We start from the raw sequence: 26,800 nt of genomic DNA, 5'->3' as shown, positions 1-26,800 counted from the left end.
GCTGATGCTGCACTTCAGCCTGTGCAGCAGCTCCTTCTTGGATTCGGCTCTCGATAGCAGCCTTGAACTTGGAGATGTCCACCCCCAGGTGCTCTTGGAGGAATTTTTCCCCTTCCATCAGTGAGGGAAAAACTTCCTTCTCCATAGCGTCGCAGAAGGTCTGGAGGGCTTCAGCAGCCTTTTTCTCGTACTCCTCAGCCTTCTGCTGCTTCTCTTCAGCTGCTGCCTGCTTCAGCTTAGCAAGCTTTAGCTCTTCCTCGGCTACCCTTTGATCGTGCTCGGCAGCGTCCACCCTATCTTGTAGGGAATCTATCAGCTCTACAGTGAGAGTCTGATTGTGCACGAACTGAAAACAGGGGCACAAGTTAAAAAAGTAAAAAATAATAGCTGAAAGGTTGAGTTCAGAAAGAAATCAAGGCAAGGAGAATTACCTGCATCATCAGCAGTTGGTTGGACCTGGCAGGGTCAGGAACTGATCTGCTGGATTCGCCCATCCCAGCAGTGGCCTTCAGCGACCAAATCCTTGCCCTATCTACTTCGGACAGGCCAGCAAAATCGCCGAAGTAGGCTGCAGCACCTTCTCGGTTCTGACCCCATATGAGGTCCCAGATGTGGTCTGGGACTGGAATTCGGGGGGCCGAGAAACCCATTTCTCCAGACTGCAGCGTCTGGAAGGAAGGGAAGGATGACGATGGAGCCTCTTTAGCTTTGGGTGGCTCAACGTCCTCCTCCTTCTCAGAAGAGTCAATTATTGTGACCTCTTCTTCTTCAGGTGTGAGGACGAAGGCCCCAACCTCTCTGGCAATGTCCGCCGTGAAACCCTCAGCACTGGGCATCACGGCGTCTCCATCCTTGTCCTCGGCGGCACTCTCTCGAGCTTCTTCCAGAACCTCTCCCTTAGGTTTGGGAGTTCTCTGATCCACCTCCATCTCGGGGGGTGGCGGAGAGGCCCTTGGGGGTGATTGAGGCGGTGGCCGGGGAACCCTCGGCGATCCATTGCCTTCCTCGGGTTCCCTTATTTCAACGCCGATGGTCATCGGCCTCCGCTGAAAGTCATGCGGGCCGATGATGGCCATTCTTCGGCGCCTCTTCTGAAGCGGCTGCTCGTCCATACCCGAGTCTGAAGACTCTTCTTGTACTTGGTCTTCGGGACGAACAGGGGCTTTCCGTTCCCTGTGTCTGCTGCTCTCTTCAGACTGTAAAGGGCAGGCAGGGGGAAGAATGTGAGTAAAAAAAAAAAAAAAAAAAAAAAAAAGAAGAAAGACAAAGTTAAGTCTAAAGGCTCACCGAGGTCTTCAGCAAAGCCTCGTCTTCTTCAGCTGCCCTAGCCGCAGCTTCTTCAGCAACTCTGGAGGACCCTTCTCCACCTTCACAAGCTTCAATAACCCGTGCAACCTCTTCGGCTGTACGGGCAGCTTCAGCTTCTTCTTCCAGCAGCTGAAACAAGGGATCTCTCTTCTTCCACCAAGGCTTCTGCCTCTGATACAGAGCAACAGCCTCAATTTGGAAGTGGGAAGAGTCTAGGTGAACCTCTCGGCGCCTTGGTTCAGTGATAGGGGGAGCCCGATCAGTTACGACTCGTTCTCGGTTGACGCCAAGGCGAGCGTAATCAATGCCGACGTTGGTCTCGTCCCGTTCTGAAAAAGAAAAGGGGAGAAGTCAATTCAGTTAGTTCGGCACATCACAAGAAAGCAAAATGAAAGAAGAAAAGAGATAATTAAAAGGCCTCGGCCCCAGCCGAAGAAGATTACCATCCCTAAACTTTCGGCTGAGGCCGACAGCTGCCAGCATATTCTCTTGGAAAACATAGTGCGTATCGGGGAGCCAAGTCTCCGGGATATGCTGCATTCGGCCGCTGCCTCCCCGGTTCGGCAGCTTGCCGAAGATGTTCTGCTGATTAAGGTTCGGGTCTGGCCCGCTATCTTCGGGAGGACCTAAACTTCCCATATCAGGATCCGGCTCGGCAAGATACCGGGGAGCGCTGAAAACGTAAGGGTGGCTCGGCTCCGTGGGTGCCCTAACCCAAATCCATTGACCTCTCCAGTCCTTGTCTGAAGAGTCGTTCGGCCACATGGTTAGGAACGGGGGCCGAGACTCAATCCGATACCACCCAGAGCCATGGCATCCGTGCCCACTTTGAATGTTTGGCACTAGCCGATGGAGCCTTTTGAAGCAATGCAGGTTCGGCACGTACCTGAAGAATTTGCAGACCCATAAGTACGTCATTACCCTTCGGATGCTGGTGGGGGTCAGCTGGCACAGGGAAATGTTGTAATGGATCAGCAAGTCTCGGACGAATACGTCCAAAGGGAACCTCAGCCCGTACTGGAGTTGTCTTGTGTACACCCCCACATACCCCGGGGGTGGACGGTGGATTCTATCGGAGGCCGTGGGCATTCGGCACCAATACCCATCGGCTTCAAGGATGTCGTAATGCAACTCAATTTGCTCGGCAAACCGGTACTGATCAGCATTCTCCACCCACCATGAGTAGGGGCGGTTCTTTATCATGGCCGAAGCTACTTCGGCATCCTCCCACTCTGAAAACCCTGGGAGGATATCCCAAAGGACAGCGGGAACTTCATCATCCCGTCCTGAAGCGCTCACCCCCTCAGCCCTCTGAGGAGGAGCCGAAGAAATGGGAGTCGCCCTAACCCCTTCAGCAGGGTCAGACTCTGTCCTTCGTCCATTCCAGGTCCCAATCCTGTCCCTGGGATCGGGGATTAGCCTTGCTCTTCTTGGAGCACGGGCTCCACCTCTAACTCCCCTCACCATTGACGAATTTCGAAGGAAAAAGTCGAAAAAGGGGAAAGAGTGCAAAGTCGAAGAAAAATGAAATAAAATCAAAGGAATTTACCTTGATCTGAAGCAAAAGTCGCCGATTTACGAATTGGTAGTGACAAGTCTCAGCTTCTAAGCTTAATGCTCGGGGAATTTGCGAAGTTTTGATGCGGGCTCTTGAGCGTTCTTGAGAATTCTGGGTTTGTGTTGATGAATGAGTGGGGAGAGAAGACGCGCCTCTATTTATATCTCCAGAAATGGGAATTCAAGGAGTCTGCGTTTCAATTTCTCTCAAGCACCCCACTAAGTAACCGTTAAACACACGACCTTGCAGTTAAATCGCCCACTACCCGTCCAACTTCCGCAATTATCCACATTAACTGTTGTTATCTCATTAATCATGGGTTAATTATGGTTTAAATTCACATTTTTGGATTAACAAATCATTCACTTCCCTCCTTTTCTGATTAAATCAAACCCGACCCGTCATCCTTCCAAATCGGGTCTGGGGGGCAAGTTGTTTGGGTCCAATTTAGTCCAATTGGGCCTGGTCACTGAATGATCCAATTAAAAGCCCAAGGTTAAGGTTCAACTCTCCAAATGTGCTAAAGTCAAAAATCAACATCCTCAAAGCCATGTCAAGGTCAGTCAACGGCCCAATCAGCTTGGCCCAGCCCAACTGACTTCCGGGCCCAATCCGCCTCCTTCATTAGCCAAGGTATAAAAGCCAACAATTTGGTCAATTCTTGGTAAGACAATAAAGCCTCAAGCAACTAAACTCTTGCACAGCTTTCTCTCTCTAATATACTGACTTAAGCATCGGAGGGGCCTTCCTCGGCGTCCCCCCCGAGGCTAGTTTACGTGTATTTGTTGTGCAGGAAACCCTCGGCTCCTGCGTCGTTCGGACCGAGACCAAGTTCCCTCAAGATAAAAGGATCTTCCGAGATTCGATTGTTTTCATCCGAAACACTTATTATATTGACTACTCTGGCACTATTTTATTTTTCTTCTTCTCTTCTAATTGTTAACACTCTTGTTGGTCTTGCTCACGCTGCTTTTAGGGTTCCCGAACATGACGAAGATGACGATCAAGAATTTTTTGATGCTGCCCAAACTCTTCCATGGACCAACGACATCATAAATGTCAATGCTTACGATAAAAAAAAGTTTATAATGTAATAGTTGTTGTAAACTGAATTGCAGGAACAAAAAAGTAGGAATGGTTACCGGGAATGAGATCAAGTCGCGGACTATGTCACTCTCTTTAGAACATTCACGGTACTGCCTCGAAGTTGTGCAAGCAACTCGTACGTAACCGGATGTCCCCCAGGATAAAACAGTCTCTCAAGATAAAAGTATACCGATGGATTTGCACAAAACCACCGGAAAGTGATTTTCCTCCAAAAACCATTTTCCAAAAATAAATATATTCTAACTTTATTTTTCTTTTTATATATTATTGATTGACAACTTATTTAAGTCAATAAAATTATACTCCGTATATATTTAATTTATATATTATAATTGAAATTAAAGATTCTTATTATATTAATATTATTTATGGTTTTTTTTTTCCTGATATATTACAATCACATGGATTTAATTTGTAGTACGAAATTTAAAAAAAAAACTACGTTACATTGCATCAAATTGACTTTAACACATAAATCTATAACTATAACTATATATCATATATCACTAATATATAAAGCCGGTCTCGCAACCAGGTCACGATACATCGACACTTGGGATTCCAATTTTTCGCCTAGTGTCGCGCCATGTAGACGACAAATAGATATTATTGTGATTAGATTAGATGCCAAATTAGATTAGATTGGATAAATTTTGTAAAATAAAAATATTGTATAGAGTTTTATATATTATCGATATACTTCTAATATTTCATTTATACAAAATTAATCATTACTTCTAAATAATATCTTATAACTCGATTCTATTTCCATCATAAAATTCGTTTTAAAAAGTTTTTTAAAATAAGATCTGCTTATAATGTAAAGCTGGACTCGCAACCAGCCACAAGACAACGACACTTGACATTCTACCTTTTCGCCAAGTGTCGCGCCATGTAAGAGCTAAATAGGTATTATTGTGACACATATAATGCTAAGTAAGCGATTTTTGAATAGATTTTGTAAGATAAAATTGTTGTATAGAGTTTTATTATCGATAAAATTCTAATATTTCATATAAACAAAATTAATCATAACTTTTAATAATTACCCTATAACTCAATTCTATTTTCATCATCAAATTCGTTTTAAAAAGTTCTTTAAAATAAGATCCATTTATAATATATTTAATCACAAAATTATATACATAGTTGGCCAAACCGTGATTTATTTTAAAAAATATTAGAGAATCAGTAAAAATAATTTAATTTGGTAAAAATACTTTCAATTTAGTGAAAATAATTTAAGTTCAATAAAAATAATTTCAAGTCAATAATAGCATAGATATCTATTTACTAACAAAACTAAAATAAAGTACACTCCATATGATATCGTATGTCTAACAAACTATTTGACTGTATTTAACATATCATAACAAATTATTTGACTGTATTTAACATTCAAGTAAAAATGTTATCTTAAAATTTTATCAATCATCTGGGCATCGCCTGGGCACAAAACTAGTTATAATATAAAGGTGAAACCAGAAATGACATATGTCATCCCCTTTTTAAATAATTTCACGCCAATTTATTTATTTATTTATTTTTTTGTCAAAGCTTCTTAGAGAATATTTAATACTATTCAATAATATTTTCCTTACTATTTGGTAATTATATTCCATTTATAAACATCAAACAAAATATTATTTGTTATTTAATATTATGCAATAATATTTTCTTACATATAACTTTGTGACGTAATCCATAATTATTTCATTAGTCGTGCATATAATACTCCCACTATTTTATTTAATATGATATAATTTTATTTTTATTTTTGTAATTACAAATTTTTATCTTATTTTGCAATTGGATAATTATTGTAAATAAATATAGTGTTAAACTAATAATAAATAGTGAAAATTACCGTGCATGGGACGAGATCTAATCTAGTATTTTACTATTTTATTCCCCTGATATCAATAGTTAGCGCAACAAGTCTAACCAAACAAGAGCTAGGCTCGATTCCATACCACTCCAAACTAGGGGTGCTAATCGAGCGAGTCGATCACAAGATAATAGATGCTCGACTTAACTCGAAAACTTTTTTTATGTGCTCAACTCGTGCTCGTTAAAGTTTCGAGCCAATAAAACCTGCTCAACTCATGCTCGATAAAGTTTCGAGTCGAGTCGGGTAGCTCACGATCTGCTCGTTAAAGTTTTGGCCCTTCTAAAATTATAGGCCTTTATAGTGGTTTTTTTTTTCACTTTATATAGTTTTCTTTTTATTTATTACTCTTTCTTTTTTGATAATTTAAATTAACTCTTATTAAGTGTCAAATTTGTTCATGGTAATAACTTTGTTTGTTAATTCTATATTAATATAATATATTAATGAGTTGCTCACGAGCTTATCAAGTCGAGTTAGAACTTGCTCAATTCGTGCTCATTAACATCTTGAGACGAGTTGAATTCGAGTTGAGCCAACCCGAGTCAGAGTTTTGACCGACTCGAGTTCGAACTGTTCAACTTGATTAGCACCCCTACTCCAAACAGCCTCAACCCAACCCAACCCAACCCAACCCAACAATCCGCAGTCAATAGGCTGTAGACTGTCCCTTGTTCTAATTTCCCACCTTTCCCAAGAATTTCACTTCCAAATTCAGATCCCAAACACTCTCTTTACAACTAGAAGATGTTCAAGGTGATCGGAAAACTTCTGAGCAAAGCTCCATTTCTGCAGGCTGCTCCAAAACCTAATTTTATCTCTTCATCTGTTCATGAATTCCAGTGCAGTAGAGGTAATTTGATTATGTATTTTGGTAAATTATTGATTTTTCTCCCTTTTTATGAATTGGGTTTTTTCATTACGTCAAATTAAGATGATGATTGTGAAATCTGAGAATCAATTTGAATGTTGGATTCTGTGGTTTGTGGGTTTTCATCATTTTTTTTATTGCCCACCAACTGTTTGTTAAAATGCAGCTTCTATCCAGTACATAAAAGCCTAGCTTAAAATTGCTGAAATGCTCACAATATGATTATGTTGTTAGGTTGTATATTTCGTTTATGTTTGATCATTGATTTGTTATCTGGGTTATTTTGTACTATGTTGATTTGTTAATCTTCCTATAGTTATTAATTGTAAATGAGACATTCTTAAGCCAATGGTAGTTTTAGAATTTGTATGCAGTTTGCTTAGAAAAAGGTGCATCCTTTTTTTTTTTTTTTGGGTGTGAATTTGAATGAGTAGTACTTAATAACTTGAATGCTTCTAGTGTTTGCGCATGGATATTTGATTGGAAACTAGGGCATTTTTGGGCTCACTGTTCTTATTATAATATTGCATTGTGATTGACATGAGACGAGGACTATTATGTTTTGTGAAGTTCATTGTTTGAAGTTTTTGGAGCTTGTGAAAGATGAGAAGAGGGGGGCAGCATGTGTGATAGTGAATGTCTAAGCCAAGATAATCATTACTTTTTTAGGTAGGGGATTTAAGAATTTTCGAGATAGCCAACTCGCATGTTCATGTTAGTAGTTGTTATTGGAGAATTGGGAATTCAGTCTTGGGGCAAGGGGGTCATGTAATTTTTAGCTGTAATATGTTTAATGAAATGGTTAGGTACTTAGGTGGAATAGTAAGAGGGTGAGTTTTCATACTGAAAAATGTGTTGTGATTGTTGCTCTTGGGGTTAGTGTGCTCTTGTGATTCGTGGTTGATCATCTACTCATCTAGCAATTGCTCTGTGCTAAATTTCTTCCGAAACATCTGTTGTATATGTATGCTTCTTTGCTACGGAGTATAATTTTAATGTTTGTTTGGTTGAACAAAGGAAGTAAAATTACCTTGGAAGATGCTTCTCCATGTAGTTTTGATTCATAGGAGTAGCTTTCTTTTGTTTGGTTGATCATAGGAAATTTTACTTCCCATTGGAAATTCCACTTACAGACTTACCTAGGGGGACCTAGGTATTTAACTTTCCATTTTGTGGGTAGTATGGAGTGCAACTTCCCATAGTTTTTCCAATCAAACAACCTCATCTTCTCCCACATCCTAGGAGTCCTTATTTTCTATTTTACTGCTAGGTGACATGAATTTTGATGGCAACCAAACAAGCACTTAGTTTCTTCATTGATTGATGACCAATATTTCTATTTTACTGCTACTGTGCACATCCAATTAAAAAAAGTGTAATTTAACACAGCTTCTAGTATTGATTATAATTTATAACCAAATTCAGAATTCGTCTTTAACACAGTTGTTGATTGTTGTTTAGTCGACATTTAACTGGTGAATAATACTTGTCAGTTTCTCTATTACTCTTTCATTATATGGTTGTATTACACCATATGATTGATTAGGGGATCAATGATAGGTCTAGCTTTTGTGCTGCTTGATTGCAAAAAGAGAGATTATGCTTGGCTGTTTTATTCTATACCTTGTTTAATGGTTTGCTTCTTATATTATTACCGACCATGATTGGTGATACTGATGTAAGAAGTTCTCTTAATAATTGGTACTATTTACTGATTTTTTTTTTTTTTTCCCTTGTAGGTTTTTCTACTAAAGTAGGCGCATATGTTGGTGACAAGCGAAACATACTAGACTACCATCGTAGACAGCTAGCATCTAAGTACGAGCTGAGAAGAAAGCTGTACAAAGCACTGTGCAGAGATCCCGAGCTTCCTCTAAGCATGAAAGACAAATTTCGCTACAAGCTGGCCAAACTGCCAAGAAACAGTGCCTTCAATCGACTGAAGAACCGCTGTATCTTCACAGGGCGTTCTCGAGCTGTGTACGAGAAATTCCGGATGTCTCGTATTGTTTTCCGTGAGTTGGCATCTCAAGGCCAATTGCAGGGTGTAAAGAAAGCATCCTGGTAAACATCATATTTTCCAATGTATTGGAACACACCTGCTTTGCTTTTGAGTTTCTCTAATCAGCAGAGTACAACTGATCTCTTGTTATGTCTTCTTTTTCTTTATCTTCATTACAATAGCTTCATGCTTGGGGTGATAAATTTTTATTGTTGTTTAGTTGATTAACTATAGCCACTCTATTTCATGGTCCCGGTGAAACAATTCTTTCTACGAATGTCAATGATGAAAACAGAACATAATACGATGATACTGATAAATATACAGCTGAAAGGTGTACTTCATGTCCGATATTTTGATGCTTTCCTAGATACAGGGTTATGTGTTGGCTACTTGAAAACAGAGAAGAAAAACAAAAAGGGCGTACAAGGGCCAATTTGAACAAGGAAGTACACTTACGTTAAATAACATGTCTAAGTATAAAATTTCCGTTTTTGTATGTCGCAAATCTATACACATTTGTGTAGGCATATAGTTGTATTACTAGTATAAAAGTTAAAACCAAAGTGCATACAGCATAATCACGAATTGCATATTGCAGTAATGCAATTCTCACGCATTTCTGGTATCAAAGATTTTTAATCAACAAAGACAAACTCGCACAAATATTTGCATCAAAGTTGAGATACTATTCCTCATTCAGCTATAACAAAAACAAATGCTAATTTCCAAATCAATACAAGAACAAATTATACAAGAATGAAATGATATTATTGGTTGAGCAAGCAGTGGCTCAGTTTATTCAATTTACTCCCCATGAAATTCTCATTCAAAATCTGTAGTCAGTTTTCTGAATTCGCTCAGAGCAGAACTTGCTGCATACAGCGCCATTTTTTTCACCTAGGAAAAAAAATGAGCAGAGAATCAATAAAACCATTTAAATTGAAAGATTTACCCTCTGACAGTACAGGTGACTTGAAGAGAGATGCAAGTAGATTGCAGTAGAGTTAGTTATTCGAACAAACAAGTATCCTTAACACATCTACAAACTTTAATTTCGGAGATATGCACATTGAGTTTGGTAAGAATGGAATAGGCAAGCATTGCATTTTGCCTCTACCATAATATCAGAGCTCTAAACATAGATAAATGCGACAGGATAAGCTGTAAGATAGAGAGATCACATTCACAAACCTCCAATTTGTCCTCCTTAGATCTGTGGTTTTTGGGGAGCAAGCGAAACTCGTCTGTCAATCGAATGCATTCTTGAACGTTCTCAGGGGACACAAAGTCGAGGGCCACTTTAATGCAAGACTGAAAAAAGTGATAACATTTTGGTAAGGTAGTTCTTGACATGCAAAAGATCATGAAAGATGCAAGATGCTTTGTGCACAGTCTGCACACCATGTTGCTTGAATACAATTTCATGTTTCTCAAGGTGATGGAAAGATCTAATGAAGACCAGCTCCGTAAGAAACTTTAAAGTGACAAAAGTAAACTACTCCGTATAAATTAAGCTTCACAGAAGACAGATAAATTTACAAAGTGGCAATAGTTAACCAAGACAAATAATTCTGGCCTTCATTCACCCCTCCCCCTTTCTTGGAGAGAAAAGGGGAGGGAATACAGGGTTAAATGATGAGACTAATTTAAGATGGATAAGAGTCTCCCTCAAACAACAGATGCACTATAATATGACATTAAGCTTCATGAAATGCGTGGATAAAATGGCAGGGGTTAGAAAGAGAGGTTCATCATAAATGTTGGAAGTAAATAAGAGTTTCACAGGAAAAATTCTACTCAGGAAGTGTGGCACCTCCTCAAAATGAGTGCAAGTACATCATCCCTCAAACTCTCATTGCCAAAGCTCTAAACAATCCCAAATTAGACATAGATATCAATATCCTATCATAAACTTTTACCCGTAGTTTTGTATACCTTTTGGGCACCAAATGACAATTCTATGACGTCTACAGTGTAGGTAGACTGAAACCAACATCTTTCTTTGCCTAAATCAAATTCTTTTCTTTTCACTGTGATTCCCTTTAAAGCCTAGCATGACCATTGAGAGATCTTCAAGTTTAAGAATTTCTACGTTCAACCATCAAGCAACTACATCAAACCCTAAGGTCTGTACATATGAAGAATTCACCATTGAATTAAAAATTAATTACATCATGATGTATCAGTCCAACAAATACGATAAATAAACACAAAAGTTTATGTTGAGACTGAGAATCATCAAATGAGATGAAACAGCCTGTGAAGAAATGGAAACTTTAGAAGTAAAACAAAACTAGAAATTACAACCAAATTTTTTTGAGGAAACTTACTAATCTATTTCTCACTTGATGGGGACATCCAGCAGGTATAAAAACAGCCTCGCCCAAGTGTTGTTCAAATGTCCAAGGTTCCACACCTGCAACATATTCTGTTTAAATTTGCTGAAAATTTAATGAAAATAGGAATACATACACCAAAATAACTATGCAATTCTTACCAAACTCTTCTTTCAGCTGTTTCTTATGGATTTCAGTCATATAGAAAGTCTGGTCATGAATAGGATGGACAACCTAGGGTAAATGAGGTCCATCAAAATTAAAGGGGTTAAATGTTGCTAACAATAATATCTAGTTGAATAATCAAACATGTGTACAGTCCAATGAGTCAATATGACCTACTGATTTCACAGGAAGATTGTTAATGTGGTTAAATTCTTGCTGATGCCTTTTTAGATAATCAAGAAGTTTTGGGACATCCTCTCTTCTAAAAATATCCCAGATAGCACCTTCACCGACTTTATTTTCATCAAAATCAGGTTTTTTAGACAATAATTCATGCTCTCCACCAGAGCATGAAACCTCCAAAGAATGATTAGCACTTGTTACAGCACCAGCTCCATCAGCAGAGGGAAACTCTTTGGCAGCAGAACAGTTCAGGATAGCATCATAATTTTCATTAGTTTCACGGTCACGTTGATCCGCAGACACTGATGTTTCTGGAAATTGGCCGACGGAGCTTACAGAGCCATCTCCATCAGCAGAGGGAAACTCTTTGGCAGCAGAGCAGTTCAGGCCAGCACCAGAGTTATCATTCGTTTCATTGTCACATTTATCTGAAGAAACTGGTGTCTCTAAAAAATGGCTGATGGTGCTTTCAGCACCAGCTCCATCAGCACAAGAAAACTCTTTGGCATCAGAACAGTTGAGGGCAACATCTAAATTTTCTTTAGTTTCAGTGTCACTTCTATCTGCAGTAACTGATCCTTCAGCTTCATAAGTATTTTGCAACTTGTGTATGATCTGCTGCTGACATGAGCTAATATCAACCTTTGTTGTGTGCATCAACACATTAACCTAAAGAAAAAGCAGCAGTAGTCAAGACCAATAGCATGCTCATTTCTCAATGCATATGAGCTCAAAAACAGAATAACGTGCAAATGAATATCAGTGCATTTATAATTTGGGGAGGAGACAGAAACTAACTCATACCGCATCAGATATATCACAGTGCAGTTTTGTCATAGAATCACCTCTACCAAGCTCTTCTTCATAACCATATGCAATATATGTTTTTGGTCCCAAATCTGGCTTTGGTACACCATCAGGAAGTTTGGTAACAAGATTGAGGATACCACATTCAGGATGGGTGTAGTCGCTATATGGAAGCATCATGATAAACTCAGCAAAGTGCCTTGGCAAGCATTCTTCAAATGAATTCGAAGCAGGCCAATCCTTCAGTTTTAAAATTTCTGGCCAACCATTACTATGATTCCGACCATGCAAATAGCCCTTGAAAAAGTGATAGATATCAATCTCTACCTGCAAAAGGAAAATGACTTTTTTATATGTATCTGGGCCTTCTATCCTTGAAGAAACATGTAATTCTTCCCCAGAGCAGGATTGCGACTAAACAACAGGTTCAGCAAAAATCCTAGTAACATATACAGATAATTTATTAATTCTTAGGGAAAAAAAAGAAGAAAAAAACTGCAAATTCCATTCACCCAGAAGCAGTTATAATACTTCCAGTCAGTATAAGGTAGCAATGTGAAACTTCAAAAAATAAGACCAAAAGAATTAGTGACTGAAAACTGGATTTTTATTTGTGCTGTTTTAATATCTAGAAAGAAAACTGAGATTATAATTCTGAAAGAACACAACATTATTATCAAGTAGACAAAATTTGATACCAATTCTCCCCACAAGGAGACAGGAGATAGTAAACTTAATTCTAATTACACATACTCTTATAGTTTAAGACACAAATGTCTCGAATTAATCAAATAAGGTTCCATCACCAAGTATGACTTGCTTAGAGGGTAACAAAGGATAATATATACCGGTAGATAGTGTAAAGTACCATTTAACATTTCCAACTTCTGAAATAAATTGATAAGTCTATCATATAGCAAGTTCAGAATCATAACGCATACCTTGAAAGCCTAGCACGTACCTCACACCAGTCCAAACAATCTATGGCCTTTACATTAAGTGTATCCTCCTTCATTATCTTTTTGGCTCCTCTGAAAGCCCTCCACATCACCATTGGCTCCCAACTCAGACCAGATCCTTCTTTCAAAACATCTCTAACAATCACAGGTTCACCTTGTGTCCAATGCCTTTGAAAATGGTCAATATTAAGTTCATTCATACTTGAAACACTCGGACAGTATAGAAAGTTATCACGCATATTTAACCTTGAAGCTGCCTTTCTTCTTTCAGAGGCAATACTTTGAGCATCTGAAGCAGTAGGGAGGCAGATGAGACATTCCTGACTAAAATCTGTCTCTGGCAAATAATAATCAATAGTGACCTTATCAATGCTTTCAATCACTGTGTCCACCCAATTAAGCTCAAGGACACGTCTCAGTTCAAGTATGTGAAGTCCACAACCACCATGTCCTTTCTGAGGACAAAGAATACTATCATTTATGTTCATGCTCCCACAACCTGTAGGGGGTAAATAATTTCCAACAGTAAACACTTTGCTGTTCCCCATCTTATCAGCATCATGTTTCTGGCTGTTTCCCGTTATATCATGATTCAAGGAACCTCCTGTAGAGCGACATGAAGATCCAGCTTCAAGGTCATCAGACCTTAAACCTGATCTCAATTCTTGACAACAGGATATACAGAGATCATAAGAGCAAACAGAATTGGGGCAGCTTCTGTGGAAATTTACAATGGATGTGTTGCAATTATCACTGTTGAATAAGAATATTGTTAAGGTCCAAGTGCTTGACATAATTCTACTATCTGACACATAAAGAATCTTCATAGGGGAAGAAAACCAGTTTAGTGAATATTCAGACTTATTGGACAAATATTAAACATCGAAATCTGAATATGTGAGGGAAATTACACTAACTAAAGCTTTAACATGGTGGGAGAATTAAGAAACTGTGAAACTATAACCAGTAATTTAGCCAAAAGATACACATGTTATGAAGAGAAGAAGCATCACAAATTACAGGGACACCTAATTTTCAATTAATTTATCCGAGCATCATATATTATTGCAAAATTACTTCCTATTTGATTTTGACATGCATTTCAAATTCCCCTTTTAAGCTTTTAATTTTAAACTTCACAATTATTGATCCTGACAGTTAAAGCAATAAAGAAGCCACATACAAACGTCAAAAATTATCTTTTCTGTATATATTTTCACTAAGAAACTCAGCAAGAGTAATTAATACCACTTATCAGGTTCAAACTCATAGCCCTAACATAGAGTAATATAAAATGGTGGAAACAATAAGTAAAAAAAAACTAACATGCGTAGAAAAATCAAGGGAAATTATTTCACAAGTCAATATTGCAATATAGATGCATATTGCATATTCATACACCCAGTCACCCTGTCCAGGAAGTCCAACTTGCAAGTTGCAAACACTAGATGTTTTGATTCTAACAAGCAGAATTATGGGCACATACCAATATATCCGATCATCTTGATCAAATCTAGTCTTCATTATATCCTCTTCTTTAATTGGTTTGCCTACCAAAAAAAAGGAAGTAAAATACAAGGTTAAGGCTCTACCTAGAATAAGCAACAGTCGGAAACATGAAGTCCACTATGACATCAAAAGTCGTTCAATGTTTCCATCCTATTTCTAGTTCTATAAACAGCCAAGTTTCTATCATTCATTAATATAGCTATATTATCTAATGTCTATATACATCAAACAAGATTGCGCACCAAGTATTCTAGCTTCCACTTCCAACTCAGCTCTCTGCTCCTCTTGTATGCATTTTAGAATGGGATTGATTTTGCACATCAAGTACAAAAGCCTATCTAACTTGACCTTTCTATCAATGTCTCTCTGTCTGTCCTGAAAACATAAAATTTATCAAGCATCTAATTCCAAAGCATCAAGAGTAGCAAACATCGAACAAAGCAAGAAACAGGCACCAGAACCTTCATAACTAGCTTCTCCTGGAGGCATATTTTACAATTGCAATTCCCACGACAAAAAGGGCACGCCTCCCGTACTTCCTCCCTTGTTCTTTCAGGATACCTGATCCATTATGCTTATTTTGAGACCAAACATTTATCTTGCTGAAGCATGATGATAAAGAAAAAAAACTTTGAGGTGTAAATGATGGTTAAGACTTCAGAGTGACGTCTAAACAGGATAACAAATATATCCCAAATCCTAAGTAGATGAAAGAACATGGCTTTAATTTACTATTTATAAAGGAGTATAATTTTAACTTCACTGGTAGCGATGCTGTTTTAGTATATTACCACTTTATAAGGCATGGGAAACAATAACGTTTCTTTTTGCAGAATGAGCAAGCAATGATATCATTCTTTTCGCTTCTGCACTGGTGACACCTTGAGCAGTGCTCTCTTCTAGAACCAGCGGCAACCTGAAGAACCAAATCTGATGAGAGTGGCATACATAACTTAAACATGACATTAAAAGACATAATCACAAAAGCCATTGTGCAGCTCATGCACAACAACAAAAATGAATGAATTATAGCATCTTTTTTGTCTTGCTACTCATACATGATTGTACATAGTCTGAAGATCTTTTCATAGAAATAAGCAAGCTCTGAAATGGTATATTTGGTCATTCAAAGAAAGCAGGACACTTCATCCAACACACAAATTTGACCAATAGAGAATTAGTTTTTAAGCAGGACACTTCATCCAACACGCACTTCACAACAATGATTGAACACTTCCCTCATTTCTGTTAATTAGTTTTTAAGGAATTGAGAATTGGTCAATCAAACTTATGATGGATCTATCAAATACGGAGTACCATAGAGCACAAGGCTGATACACACTAAAGTAAATAAGCATTATTTGATTCCATCCATAAATCTATATTCTTCCCTGTGAGTTCAAGGCAGATAAATACGTATACTAGCTTTGAATCTGGCATTGTAGCACTCAAGAAGTTTTAAAACCAACAATAAAGCAAGCAATGTCACGGCTTCTATACATTAGTCCATTTTTTCCATGACTAACATAAGTGAGATTTGACCCATGAAAGATTATTAATGGTGTGAATCATCTCCAACATTTAGATAAATATCATTATTTATTAGTTTACCTAGCTTCTTGTAAACTATGTACAAAGACTGCAAATCTAGTCAGTGAAAATGTAAATATTAAATTCTAAAGCTGCCACTCTGAAGATGAAGTTTTGTCATCACCAGCTTATTTCTTTCTTCCAGTTCTTATCACAATCATCAAAGAACTGACTGTCAATCTCAAAAAAGCTTTACCTCGGGCATATTTCTCGCTCTCAGCCGGTAGTTAGAGACCTTTATCTGAGGTTTCTGCTCTTTAATTGTTGATTCATGTAGCATTTCAGCACCATCCACCTTTTCATTTCCACAATGTCGCGGTAAGTCCACAAGTTCCATGTCCTTTTGCACAACCAAACCTCTTCCTCCAGGTAGTGAGCTAATAACTTTGGGAAGGACTCCATCAACAAGGATTACCCTTTTGTTTTTCAAACCTCTAGGCCGTCCACGCTTCTTCTTTCTCCGGCGTACTTTAGAGCCAACATCAGCAGGCTCATTTCTCACAACCTGCACAACTTCATCACCTGCCTCACTCACTTGTTCTGCACCTTCTCCACAACCAACAGGCTCATCAGGTTCATTTCTCACAACCTGCACTACTTCACCACCAGCCTCACTCACTTGTTCTGCACCTTCTCCACAAACCCTTCCCCTTCTACAAATCTTCCTCTTCTTCTTTGTGGAACCCTTAGGACGCCCCCGCCCACGCTTCTCTACCTTCATCCCTTCCTCTTCCCCTACCTCAGCAACCATAACCACATCCTCTTCCTCATTTTTCGACCCTATAGAACGCACACGCCTCTCCACTTTTTTCTCCAAACCCTCTTCCTCCACCTTAGCAACCACAATCACCTTCTTCCTTCTCAACTTCAACCCCTTAACCCGGGCTCGCTTCTCCACCGTCTTTTCCACTTCCCCTCCAACCTCCTCCACCAGAAAGTCCTGAATCACATTCTTCTTCCGCCTTTTCGAACCTTCAAAACTCACCAATGCACAACCCCCATCATCAATTCCTTCCCCACTAACCACCTCTCCACCATTCTTCCCCATTTTCAGCTTATTCTTCACACCCTTTGCCCGCCCTCGTTTCTTCTTAGGCATGATCATCTCCTCTTTAACATTAGGAACTTCTTCATTACCCAAACCCTCATCAATTTCTTCTTCAAAACCCTGAATTTTATTCTGATCATCTTCTTCACTATCAGACTCAAACAATTGCCTAACCCTCTTCCCAATATCATCATTTCCACCAAAATTCACACCCATTTCACCAAATTGCTTACCATCATTTTGATAATCTATTTGATCATCCCTTAATTGTTCTTGGTTTTCAACCACCATTTTCTTGTTCTTGTTCTTAGACCCTTTGGGTCGACCCCTTTTCCTTTTTTGCCCCTGACCCACCATTTGTTTTCTTCCAACTTCACTTAATTTGCCTTGATCAATTCCATCAAAATTCCCCACCATTTTTGTTCCTGCGTTGTTTTCAATCTTTCTCTCTTCAAACACTTCACTGAACAGAATTTCCGGTTTATTACTATTCTCATCTCTACGAACACAACCGCCTCCAGGGGTTATAAAGTCATTTTGAACCCCCAATCGACAGATACCGCCACCCGTTTCACCAAGGGGAATGTAGTAATTTCCCTCCAACCCACCATTAAATGCCGGTTCAGCCACCCTCTCAACCATTTCCTTTAACCCCGTACTTAAGTCACCAAGGACAACATTGTCTTTTCAATCTCTGATGACAACCCTCTCTTTCGAATCAAACCTCGGTTCACCAAGGTTAGCATTGTCATTTCCACCCATGCCACCATTAATTGCCGGTTCAGCCACCCTCATAGGCCTCATCTCCATTTCCTTAATATCCATCCCACTCAATTTACTAAGGACAACATCGTCATTTCCTCCCCCAAAGACAATTCCATCTTCCAAATCGATCCTCGGCTCACCAAGGGCAATATTGTCATTTCCACCCACGCCACCATTAACCACCAGTTCAGCCACCCCCTCAACCCTTTCCTTAAAACCCATCCCACCCAATTCACTAAGGATAACATTGTCATTTCCGCCTTTCGTATCGATCCTCAGTAAGCTCGCTTCACCACCAGTCCACACTGGCGTAAATTGAGACCCAAAACTACCCTCACCACCACCTCCTCCAAGGGTGTTTAAGTAGCTTCCCACACCCACTTCACCAAGGGCAATACCGTCATTTATACCAAAATCCGGTTCACTCCGACTCGAATTCTCCTGAAAATCAAAATCAATAACCGGTCGATACGGCTCAACAGCAGAGAAAGAAACGGACACAGAATCTCCGTTACTCATTCTCTCTCCTCCCGGATAACTTCTCCGACGATGATTCTCGCCGGAGATTCCCTTCCCCCTTCCAACGGAGAACTTTTCCGGCGAAGTTGTCGGGAAACGCTGAGAAAATAGTGTTTCTGACAGTAAGATCTTCCAGGAATAGCTCTTTCACGGCACCTCCAATTAGGGGTCCCAGTTCTCCGGCATATCTCGCCGTCTTCCGGCGCCGGAATCTCCATTTTCTCTCTCCTCTTTCTCTATTATAAGAATGAGAAAATGGGTTTTTGGGGTGATGATTTTAACGAGGGAAGTAAGATAAAAATGAGTAAATGTGACAGATTTTTGAAAGAAAGAAAGAAAAGATTGTGATTTTGATTTTTCAATTGAGAAGAATGAGTGTCATTTTATGTATCAGCATTGATTTGGGTCCTCACTGTTTTTTGCTACTGACAACTGATGATTCTATTGTCTCGAATTTAATCACCTCATTTTTTCTTTTTCCTTTTTCTTTTTTTCTTTTTTAGGATTCTTCGAAAAAGACAGGATTTTTTTATAACAATTTAATTCTCTGTACTACAGAGCAATTTATTGTTGAATCTATTGTACACATAAAACTTGTTGATGTATAATAATTAAAATCTAGTTTTACTTTATACGGAGTACAACTCATTTTGCTAATCAAAACTATTATATGGAGTATACTCTTTTTAATTGAGTATGATTTTGCACTAATTTGATATTTTATTGAGTACGCAGATTTTTTATAAGAATTTGTTAAGTAATTTGTATTAGGAGTAATAATTAGTACTCCTTTTATTCCTTATTTACATGTCTACTTTTGTTTTGGGGGTTTTTAAATTACATGTTTATTTCTATTTTAAGAATGAATTAATTAGTTTGATAGTACGGAGTATATGGTTAGTAATCACTGCTTAATAATTCTGGAAAAATTATACTCCCATTTATTTTTAAAATAAAAAATAATCACGCTGTCACATTATACTTTTCTCATTGTAAAAATTTTATAGATTTTGAGGAATTTGGAACTGTATGGTTTGAAATTATTATTTACTTAGCACATAGTAATAATTGTCCAATACCTTGCCTATTAATATAGTAATACTACTAACCATTTTAAGTTTCGGATATAGCGGTCAATTGACCAAATTGGGAAGAAAAAAGAAAGGAAAAAAAAAAAACTTAACGACAATTTGGTAAAAAAAATAAAACCAGGCGACATTTAAACCAAAAAATCTGTTTTATTTTTCCGGCAAACTCTTCAAAAATCCTAATTAAATTGTTTTGTTTTTTTAAAAATTTATTTTTTTTCATTTAAAATTTAAATTATTATGTCATCTCCTTTTTATTTTTGCTATTTTTTTTTTAAGAATTAATTTTGCTAAATTTTGAATTACATAAAATTATTTCCAACCCTTTTTTTAAAAAAAATTGTTAATAATGAGTAGGAAAATTAAGTGAAAACTAGTATTTAAAACTTTTTTTTCCTTAAAATTTTTATTTACTTATAAAGAGTTGGAAATTTAGGTGAAAAAAATATATTTTTTTTATTGGTAAAAAAAAACCACGAAAATGATATCAATCGCAAGTAGTTTGTTGGAAATTTTGTATTTTTAGGCTTAATTGTCGCTTGAGATTATTTTTTACCAAATTGTCGGTTAAGGTTAGATTTTTTTACCAATTTGTCGCCGGAGCAATTTCTTTTTCCAATTTGTCGCTATAGGTATTTTTTTTTTTTTTTTTTTTTTTACCAATCTGGTCAATTGGCCCAGATCCAGCACATATTTTCAAACTTAGGAAATTGCTGATTTACTGTAAATTTATAACAAGTTAACCATTAACGTTATTTACAATTTTACACATACACAAAAATAATAGCAAGCGGTTCTATGGTTAGTGCTTAGGCAATCGGACTATGAATCCGATAGCTAATTATTAGGTTGTTGCTTTACTTGAGAAATCTGTACACATCATTACTTCGTATAGACAGTCGTATCAAACTGATTTTACCAAAAGAATTCAAGCTCGCTTGGATTTGTACAATTACATTGTGATTCTAGCAATAGATTTGTTCTTTTCTTGGAAAAATCGAGTAATATCCTAAATTAGGACAATACATGACAAACTGGCAACTAATTCTAACCAAGGGAGTATTTCAAACGTGATAAGCATTCTGGTGTTCAGAAAATACTGGGGTAAGCCTAAACTCCCCAAGAAATTTCTTTCACACGCCGTAAAAATACAAGTTAGATTAGTTTCAAGCCAAAACCTAAGTTCACGTTCTAGCTGAAGGGCAAGATAAGAGATGGAAGGAATTCATTTGGTACCTCACAATGCGATTCCAAGTTCCAACTACGAAGAACCTACAAATTAATCACCCAACTAGAACCTAATCTGCCACCATGTCTGCAGCCTCTGAAGTAAAGGGAGAAACTTGATTAGCTCCAAACCAAGATTTTTTCAACGAGGTCATAATAACAGCCTTAGTCCTCTAACAGGAACATATCATTGACTATCGAGGAACCTGTCTGTTTTGTACAGCAGCTGTCTGCAATTGTTGCTGCCAATTATCATGATATCACATTAGCATTCAGCAATTTCAATTACATATTCACCAGAAATGGCATGCAGTGAAAAAGAAAAAAACTACCTGTGCCATGAAAGTCGAGCTATCAGCTAGAAACTTAATAAAACTTTGCTTTTTCGAGTTGAAGTTTTGCTTTTCATGCTCTAACATTGCCTGTTCTCTCCGAATATCTTCCTGAATTCTCTCCTTTTCCCATTTCTTCTGTTTTATCTGATTTTCAAGCTCGTAATACTTGTCGGGGAGACTTGCTCTATTGGAGCATTTTGGGAACCTCACATCTACTTCTTCCCTTGTTTCAGTAACATTGAGAAAAACAACAGCAAAGTAACAAATAAGAGGTTAATTCAATCAAATTTCAGAAATGATCACAGAGAAAAAAAAGATAAATAAAGTATCCTGGAATTACTGAAAATAAGAATAACTAAATAAAGTCTATCCAGAAAATTCTAGCATGGAGGATTGAAGATAGATATTCTTTAAATTCAAGGAATGGAATGATACAAGTAGTACAGCACTTTAGACCACAAAAACATAATCTGTAAGCTAACGATACAAGTATACAGCACTTTAGACAACAAAATCGTAATCTGCTAGCCATAAGTTCAGTAGACTTCTCCTATTAGTCCTATTTGAAAGATTGGCAGTAAAGTATGTGAAATAGTGAGCAACATCAGTGCAGACTGCAGAGTGTACACTACCATGAGTCCATGACACTGACAATCGCCACAACCTTTCAAGTGCCTAATCCAATAATCCACAACATCCAGGAAAGAATCATCAATCAGAACAGGAAAACACTCATGGCCCAAATGGCAAAAAATTGATGAGCAGAAAAGCACAAGGCTCATCAATCCATTGCCTTGCCCTAGGTGTTTAGCCAGAGGGAAGTAGCACATCACAGACAAGTAGATAACCCCATTGACTCATATAGATATATTCTAATTCACATAGCAATGACATCGAGCAATACTAGCGTTTTACAGGCTTGATATTGAGTGAAGCACCATACATATCAAATTATCAGTAACTGCACAGTTGCACACAGCTTATTCCGGATAGGTGAACATTAACCATTTATAGGATCAGATGCACTATCGTGTGTTCAGAAAATTTGAAGATTATGTTCAACGGTACCTGCTACCAAGGAAGAACACGCCAGTAGACCTGATCATTCCACCATCCAGAGAGATGGCTCCATCACTGATGCATGGAAGAGCATTAAGCATCTCAGCTCTTGTTCTGTAGACTTGAAGACGTGAAAATAGATTGTAGAACAATGTCTCCCTAAGGCCACAACCATTCGAAGTCAAACAAAAGATATGAGGCCTATCTACATGAATCATATTAACAGCAAAGCCAAGAAATCCAGCTGGAATGTCACCGGTAGGCAGTCTTGGTTTTGGAATATCAAGTCTCCTCTGAGGATCGCTAGACAAAAATTCACCAGCGTATGGTCTGCAAAAAGAAAGGTGTTAAAGTGACTAGCATACAAGCTTAGTAGACAACACAAAGTTTTGGAAATCGTGCCTTAAGTTTTCAAGACATATCACAGAGAAACGACCCTCCAAAGCTCGTCCAATAAAAGTTCCTGCGCCATGAATTCCAGAATCTTTATTTACAAGTCCTTCATCATCATATATTTCCAAGGCTTTGATGCCTTCATAAGTTTTACAGACAATTGTGAGCATAGTCTGCAAGCCCAAATACTCAGAAAAAAGCCTGAGTTTGCAATTTGCAAGCACAAACAAAAGAGAATAGTCAGTCTATTTCAAATATTTCAAAAGAAAAACTTTGTTAACAGGTTTTGACCATAAACAATAATAACATCGTTTCTTATTAGAGTGAAACGAGGGATTTCTAGTTTTCTATAGTTTGGGTGCAGTGTACAGCGTCGCATTCAAGCATTAATTTTTGAACAAGTTTGGGTACAAGTTACCTGCTGAGATTGTCATCATCTACTTTTCCTAGAGAGGCAACAATACCAAGAACATCTTCGCATAAAGATAGATTTGAAGTCTGAGAATCATGATGATTTTTTAGTTGGCAATAAATACCAGCAGCAGAATTTTCATGCTTTAAAATTTGCTTGATAGTTTCCTCCTCATTTTGAACATGAGAAGTATTGCCATCTTCAGTCTTGGTTGCAGCACTTGAGGAAAGGTATTTACCAAGACTAACTGCAGAAGAGAAAAAAAATAATTGCATTAGATATGAATATAGAATACCCAAGGAAGAATACAAAGAGTGTAACAGTAGAATATTCTCTACTTCTCTTCAAGAGAGCTGACATCCCATCTGTTCTCTAAAAACATTTGAAATATCATAATATATAACAAATTCAAACAAACAACTTTCTCTCAAAATCATAACAAAGTTAACCAGGAAATTGGACAGTACATCTATTGAACACCAACCCAGGAACTTAGGATCAATTTTTTTAACTAGACATGTGGTGCTTATGTGATTTAATTTTTTCACATGCCTAGTAAACAAGTATTTACCTCTTTTTACATAGTAATCTGAATTTTTGGAACTTAAAAGTGACCATTACCTCAGCAATATCAATTTCCTATATGCCTTTTCTCCCTAATCAACTTATATTTTCTCTCTCTACAAAAGTTCTAGGACCATACACATTTCCCATAAGAATGAGCATTTTTTTTTTCCACAAAGTCTCTTGCCTCCATTCAAACAGGTTCAAAAGTTCTCTATGATAAAAGAGAAAATGACAAGAAATCAAGCATACCTTGCAAATCAAGTATGGCATCATCCAGCTGATTTTTCTGTGCCTTCAGAAATTTTATATTGTCCTCGTGCTGCTTCATTTTACTCCCTGTTTTTTCTACTTCATCTTGCAATTTCTGCACACCGCATACAAACAAAAATATTGGACATCATGTTCTCCTTGCCACTACAGTCTGGCAGTGTATCATATGTTACAAGGAGTGAATCACATGTCTATCTTCCCACTTATAAGTACATCATCAAAGAGAGCATGAGTATTAGTGTAATTAGGGCACCAATCCATTAAATTAATGTAATCCAATACATATGTATCAACCACCAACAGAACCAACCTTAGAATTAGACATTATGGTGTTTGCATAAGGAAGTGCTCCATTTGAAACGTCAGTCGCAGTATTTGCAGAAGAGTTATTTGAATCTACACTATTTAGAGCTGTAACATCTTGGACAACTAGCGCCTGGGCATTTATTGGAATCTGTCAGAAGAAAAGCATAAAAATCATCAATTTACAATGCAAGATAGCATGACTAACAATTAGCCATCAATATATGATAGGGGACTTATATTTACACACTCGAAATAACAAAGCTGTGGTGCAACTGTACTATCATCTAGTTCTGTAGATATTACATCCACGACTTCATAAAAAGTCCTCATAACCAACTTGTAAAGCATATTCTAATACTCATGGCCCTCACCATTATTCCTACCAGAAAGGCAATATTCAGCCAAAGTAAATTCCACGAAAAATAAGATTGACAAATCATCATTAATTAAATCCGTGACTTCATAAATTTCTCCTTCAAAATACAAAGAAACTCATTATAACATGACACAAAAATTCCCAGTCTCCCATCACAATAAATAAGAAGCCCTCTTGGTTTTTACATAATTCTTCCCATTCCTAACCAAATGGAGAAAAAAAAGTTGGAATATTCCAGCTTCTACAAATGATAAGGAACAAGAAAACTAAAAAACACATAATACATTTTTTTTTTTTTAAATGTATCTATTTAAGGGCAAGATTATAAAGATCTCTTGAATCTGACCAGAAGAACGCATCGGAAAGTATTCCACCCCACATAAGTAAGCTAAATATTGTTATTAAACCAAAATGGTAAATAATTTGAGGTAAGAAACGACTCCCATAAAAGAGCAAAACACAACTGTTTCTGTGACAAACAGAAGCCTGCTTGTCATAGCTTGTTCGACTTACATACCCCATCCACTCCCATAGCGCCAAAAAGAGATAACCTTCTACTAATTACTTCATACAATCATAAAATAAATCAATTGCACACAGCAGAACAACCATCACCACTTATCTTGATGCCTAAAAGCTCAAGATGGACTAGTATATTCTAGATTACTCAAAGAAACTACAAATCATACACGAGTAACGTGACTACTGCAACTGAAACATTCCTATGATCTTGCACTACAAAAACAAGTATCAAGATCACATTGAAAAATCATTTAACAATTAAAAACAATATAGCAAATTGCATTATAAAGCCCCTAAACGAGATAATAAAACGAAAAAGATATGAATAAAAACGAAAAATCTAGAGGTATACCTAACCTCTGGTTAGAGTAGGAGAGAGGAGCAGAAAATGGGCAAGTAAAACATTGAAAATATTGAGACAAGAACAACTCCCCCTGAGCCCCTGAGGTTTACATCCACCAGATAAATTGAAAAACAACTTATATCCGAGGATAATGGCAACATGAAAGAGAGTACAAGCAACTAAAATATTGTTAACCTCACACTGATTTCTCCCCCCTTTCCTCTCTATCTGAAAGTCACTTAATCATTTGCTGATTTTTACAATTACGGAACATTACAATCACAGTCAGAATAGCAGCTGAAACTATACAGTAATTAATTTCGTGGTCAGTGGCATTGGAAACTATGAAGCATAGCTAATGCAGCCTACTATAACAGATAAACAGCAGCCACTAAGCTAAATTTCAACTGAGCATAAATCGGAACTTTTTGGCTTCTTCGATCCCGACCGATGTCACTTCATGCTATATAATGACAATAAATTGCCTCTTTGCATCAACATTACTCCTCAATCCAGAAAACACACTCAACTTTATGAGTCAATTTTCATCACAAATTTATACAATAAAATTCATTCATCAGAAGTAATTCGAAAACACACGCTCACACAAACACACTTAGCAACACATTACCATGCGGAATTAGTCAAATCTAAAACAATTGAACCAATAAATTATCAAATGCGAGAGAATACAAAACATGAGAATCTGTAATAAATCTAAATTCACAGTATAATGCAGAAAATAAACCTAATTGAGCTAATATAACTAACAATCGCAAATCAAGAATCGATCATAAACACCACAAAGTTCCAATTACATTGCTTAAATTAGAGTTCGAGCAACAAAAAATTCAAAACAAACAACTCTGCGTAGTAAAATTGCATGCATGTGAGAAGAGAAGAAACCCTAGAATTGAAAAAAAAAGTGAGAGAAAAGAAGAAGAAGCAGAGCACACTTGCCGGAGAATTCGTCGGAAACATGGTTAATTGGTGAAGTACAGTGTCGCCCTTTCACTTTCTCTCTCTAGATTTCTAAACTCTGTTTTGTCTCTCAGTTCTCTCACTAAAATTTATGTGACTTGAAGCTTTGTGAGAGAAGAGGGTTTTTTTAAACCTGAGTTGAAGTTAACGGGAGAAACGGAAAATCCTAATTACCCGAACTTATTTTAATTTGAATTATTTATTACTCTGAATTATAAAAATATTAAATTTTGTATTTAAAGTTATAGACTTATCACTTACACATTTATTTAAATTTGATTTCAAACTAAAGTTAACAAGAGA

General features: G+C 37.3%; 3 protein-coding genes across 3 annotated transcripts; 1 reads left to right on the top strand and 2 right to left on the bottom strand.

Moving 5' to 3' along the window:
- Window positions 1–6,482: 6,482 nt before the first annotated feature.
- LOC110728626 (ribosomal protein S14, mitochondrial-like) lies at window positions 6,483–9,067 on the top strand. The gene is made up of 2 exons (XM_021908273.1): window positions 6,483–6,714; window positions 8,472–9,067. Exons 1-2 carry the CDS (start codon window positions 6,609–6,611, stop codon window positions 8,798–8,800), a joined length of 435 nt encoding a protein of 144 aa, XP_021763965.1. The 5' UTR covers window positions 6,483–6,608; the 3' UTR covers window positions 8,801–9,067.
- A 290-nt stretch (window positions 9,068–9,357) lies between these two features.
- LOC110728617 lies at window positions 9,358–17,989 on the bottom strand. The gene is made up of 12 exons (XM_021908264.1): window positions 16,483–17,989; window positions 15,488–15,612; window positions 15,158–15,257; window positions 14,939–15,071; window positions 14,674–14,737; window positions 13,190–13,940; window positions 12,226–12,555; window positions 11,416–12,090; window positions 11,235–11,307; window positions 11,068–11,153; window positions 9,929–10,048; window positions 9,358–9,634 (listed from the first exon to the last, which is right to left on the bottom strand). The coding sequence occupies exons 1-12, from the start codon at window positions 17,974–17,976 to the stop codon at window positions 9,560–9,562; spliced, it is 4,026 nt and encodes a 1,341-aa protein (XP_021763956.1). The 5' UTR covers window positions 17,977–17,989; the 3' UTR covers window positions 9,358–9,559.
- Window positions 17,990–20,588: 2,599 nt separating this feature from the next.
- On the bottom strand, window positions 20,589–26,619 carry LOC110728607 (protein DEFECTIVE IN MERISTEM SILENCING 3-like). The gene is made up of 8 exons (XM_021908253.1): window positions 26,477–26,619; window positions 24,280–24,423; window positions 23,949–24,063; window positions 23,139–23,379; window positions 22,730–22,921; window positions 22,337–22,657; window positions 21,266–21,491; window positions 20,589–21,175 (listed from the first exon to the last, which is right to left on the bottom strand). The coding sequence occupies exons 1-8, from the start codon at window positions 26,495–26,497 to the stop codon at window positions 21,128–21,130; spliced, it is 1,308 nt and encodes a 435-aa protein (XP_021763945.1). The 5' UTR covers window positions 26,498–26,619; the 3' UTR covers window positions 20,589–21,127.
- Between the last annotated feature and the right edge of the window lie 181 nt (window positions 26,620–26,800).

This window comes from Chenopodium quinoa, unplaced genomic scaffold, assembly GCF_001683475.1.
Source record: "Chenopodium quinoa cultivar QQ74 unplaced genomic scaffold, ASM168347v1, whole genome shotgun sequence".
Lineage (NCBI taxonomy): Eukaryota > Viridiplantae > Streptophyta > Magnoliopsida > Caryophyllales > Amaranthaceae > Chenopodium > Chenopodium quinoa.
Note: the sequence above shows the minus strand (reverse complement) of the source record. Positions and strands in the feature narration are given on the sequence as shown.

Excerpts from the sequence above, each read along its gene's own strand:
- LOC110728607 (XM_021908253.1), bottom strand. The coding sequence starts at position 26,497 with ATGTTTCCGACGAATTCTCCG. Across the intron at positions 24,064-24,279 it reads CCATAATGTCTAATTCTAAG|AAATTGCAAGATGAAGTAGA; the intron begins GTTGGTTCTGTT and ends TGCGGTGTGCAG. Across the intron at positions 22,658-22,729 it reads ATATGTCTTGAAAACTTAAG|ACCATACGCTGGTGAATTTT; the intron begins GCACGATTTCCA and ends TTCTTTTTGCAG.
- LOC110728626 (XM_021908273.1), top strand. The coding sequence starts at position 6,609 with ATGTTCAAGGTGATCGGAAAACTTCTGAGCAAAGCTCCATTTCTGCAG. Across the intron at positions 6,715-8,471 it reads TGAATTCCAGTGCAGTAGAG|GTTTTTCTACTAAAGTAGGC; the intron begins GTAATTTGATTA and ends TTTCCCTTGTAG.
- LOC110728617 (XM_021908264.1), bottom strand. The coding sequence starts at position 17,976 with ATGGTTGAGAGGGTGGCTGAACCGGCATTTAATGGTGGGTTGGAGGGA. Across the intron at positions 15,258-15,487 it reads TTCCCATGCCTTATAAAGTG|GTATCCTGAAAGAACAAGGG; the intron begins GTAATATACTAA and ends ATAATGGATCAG. Across the intron at positions 15,072-15,157 it reads AGGAGAAGCTAGTTATGAAG|GACAGACAGAGAGACATTGA; the intron begins GTTCTGGTGCCT and ends TTATGTTTTCAG.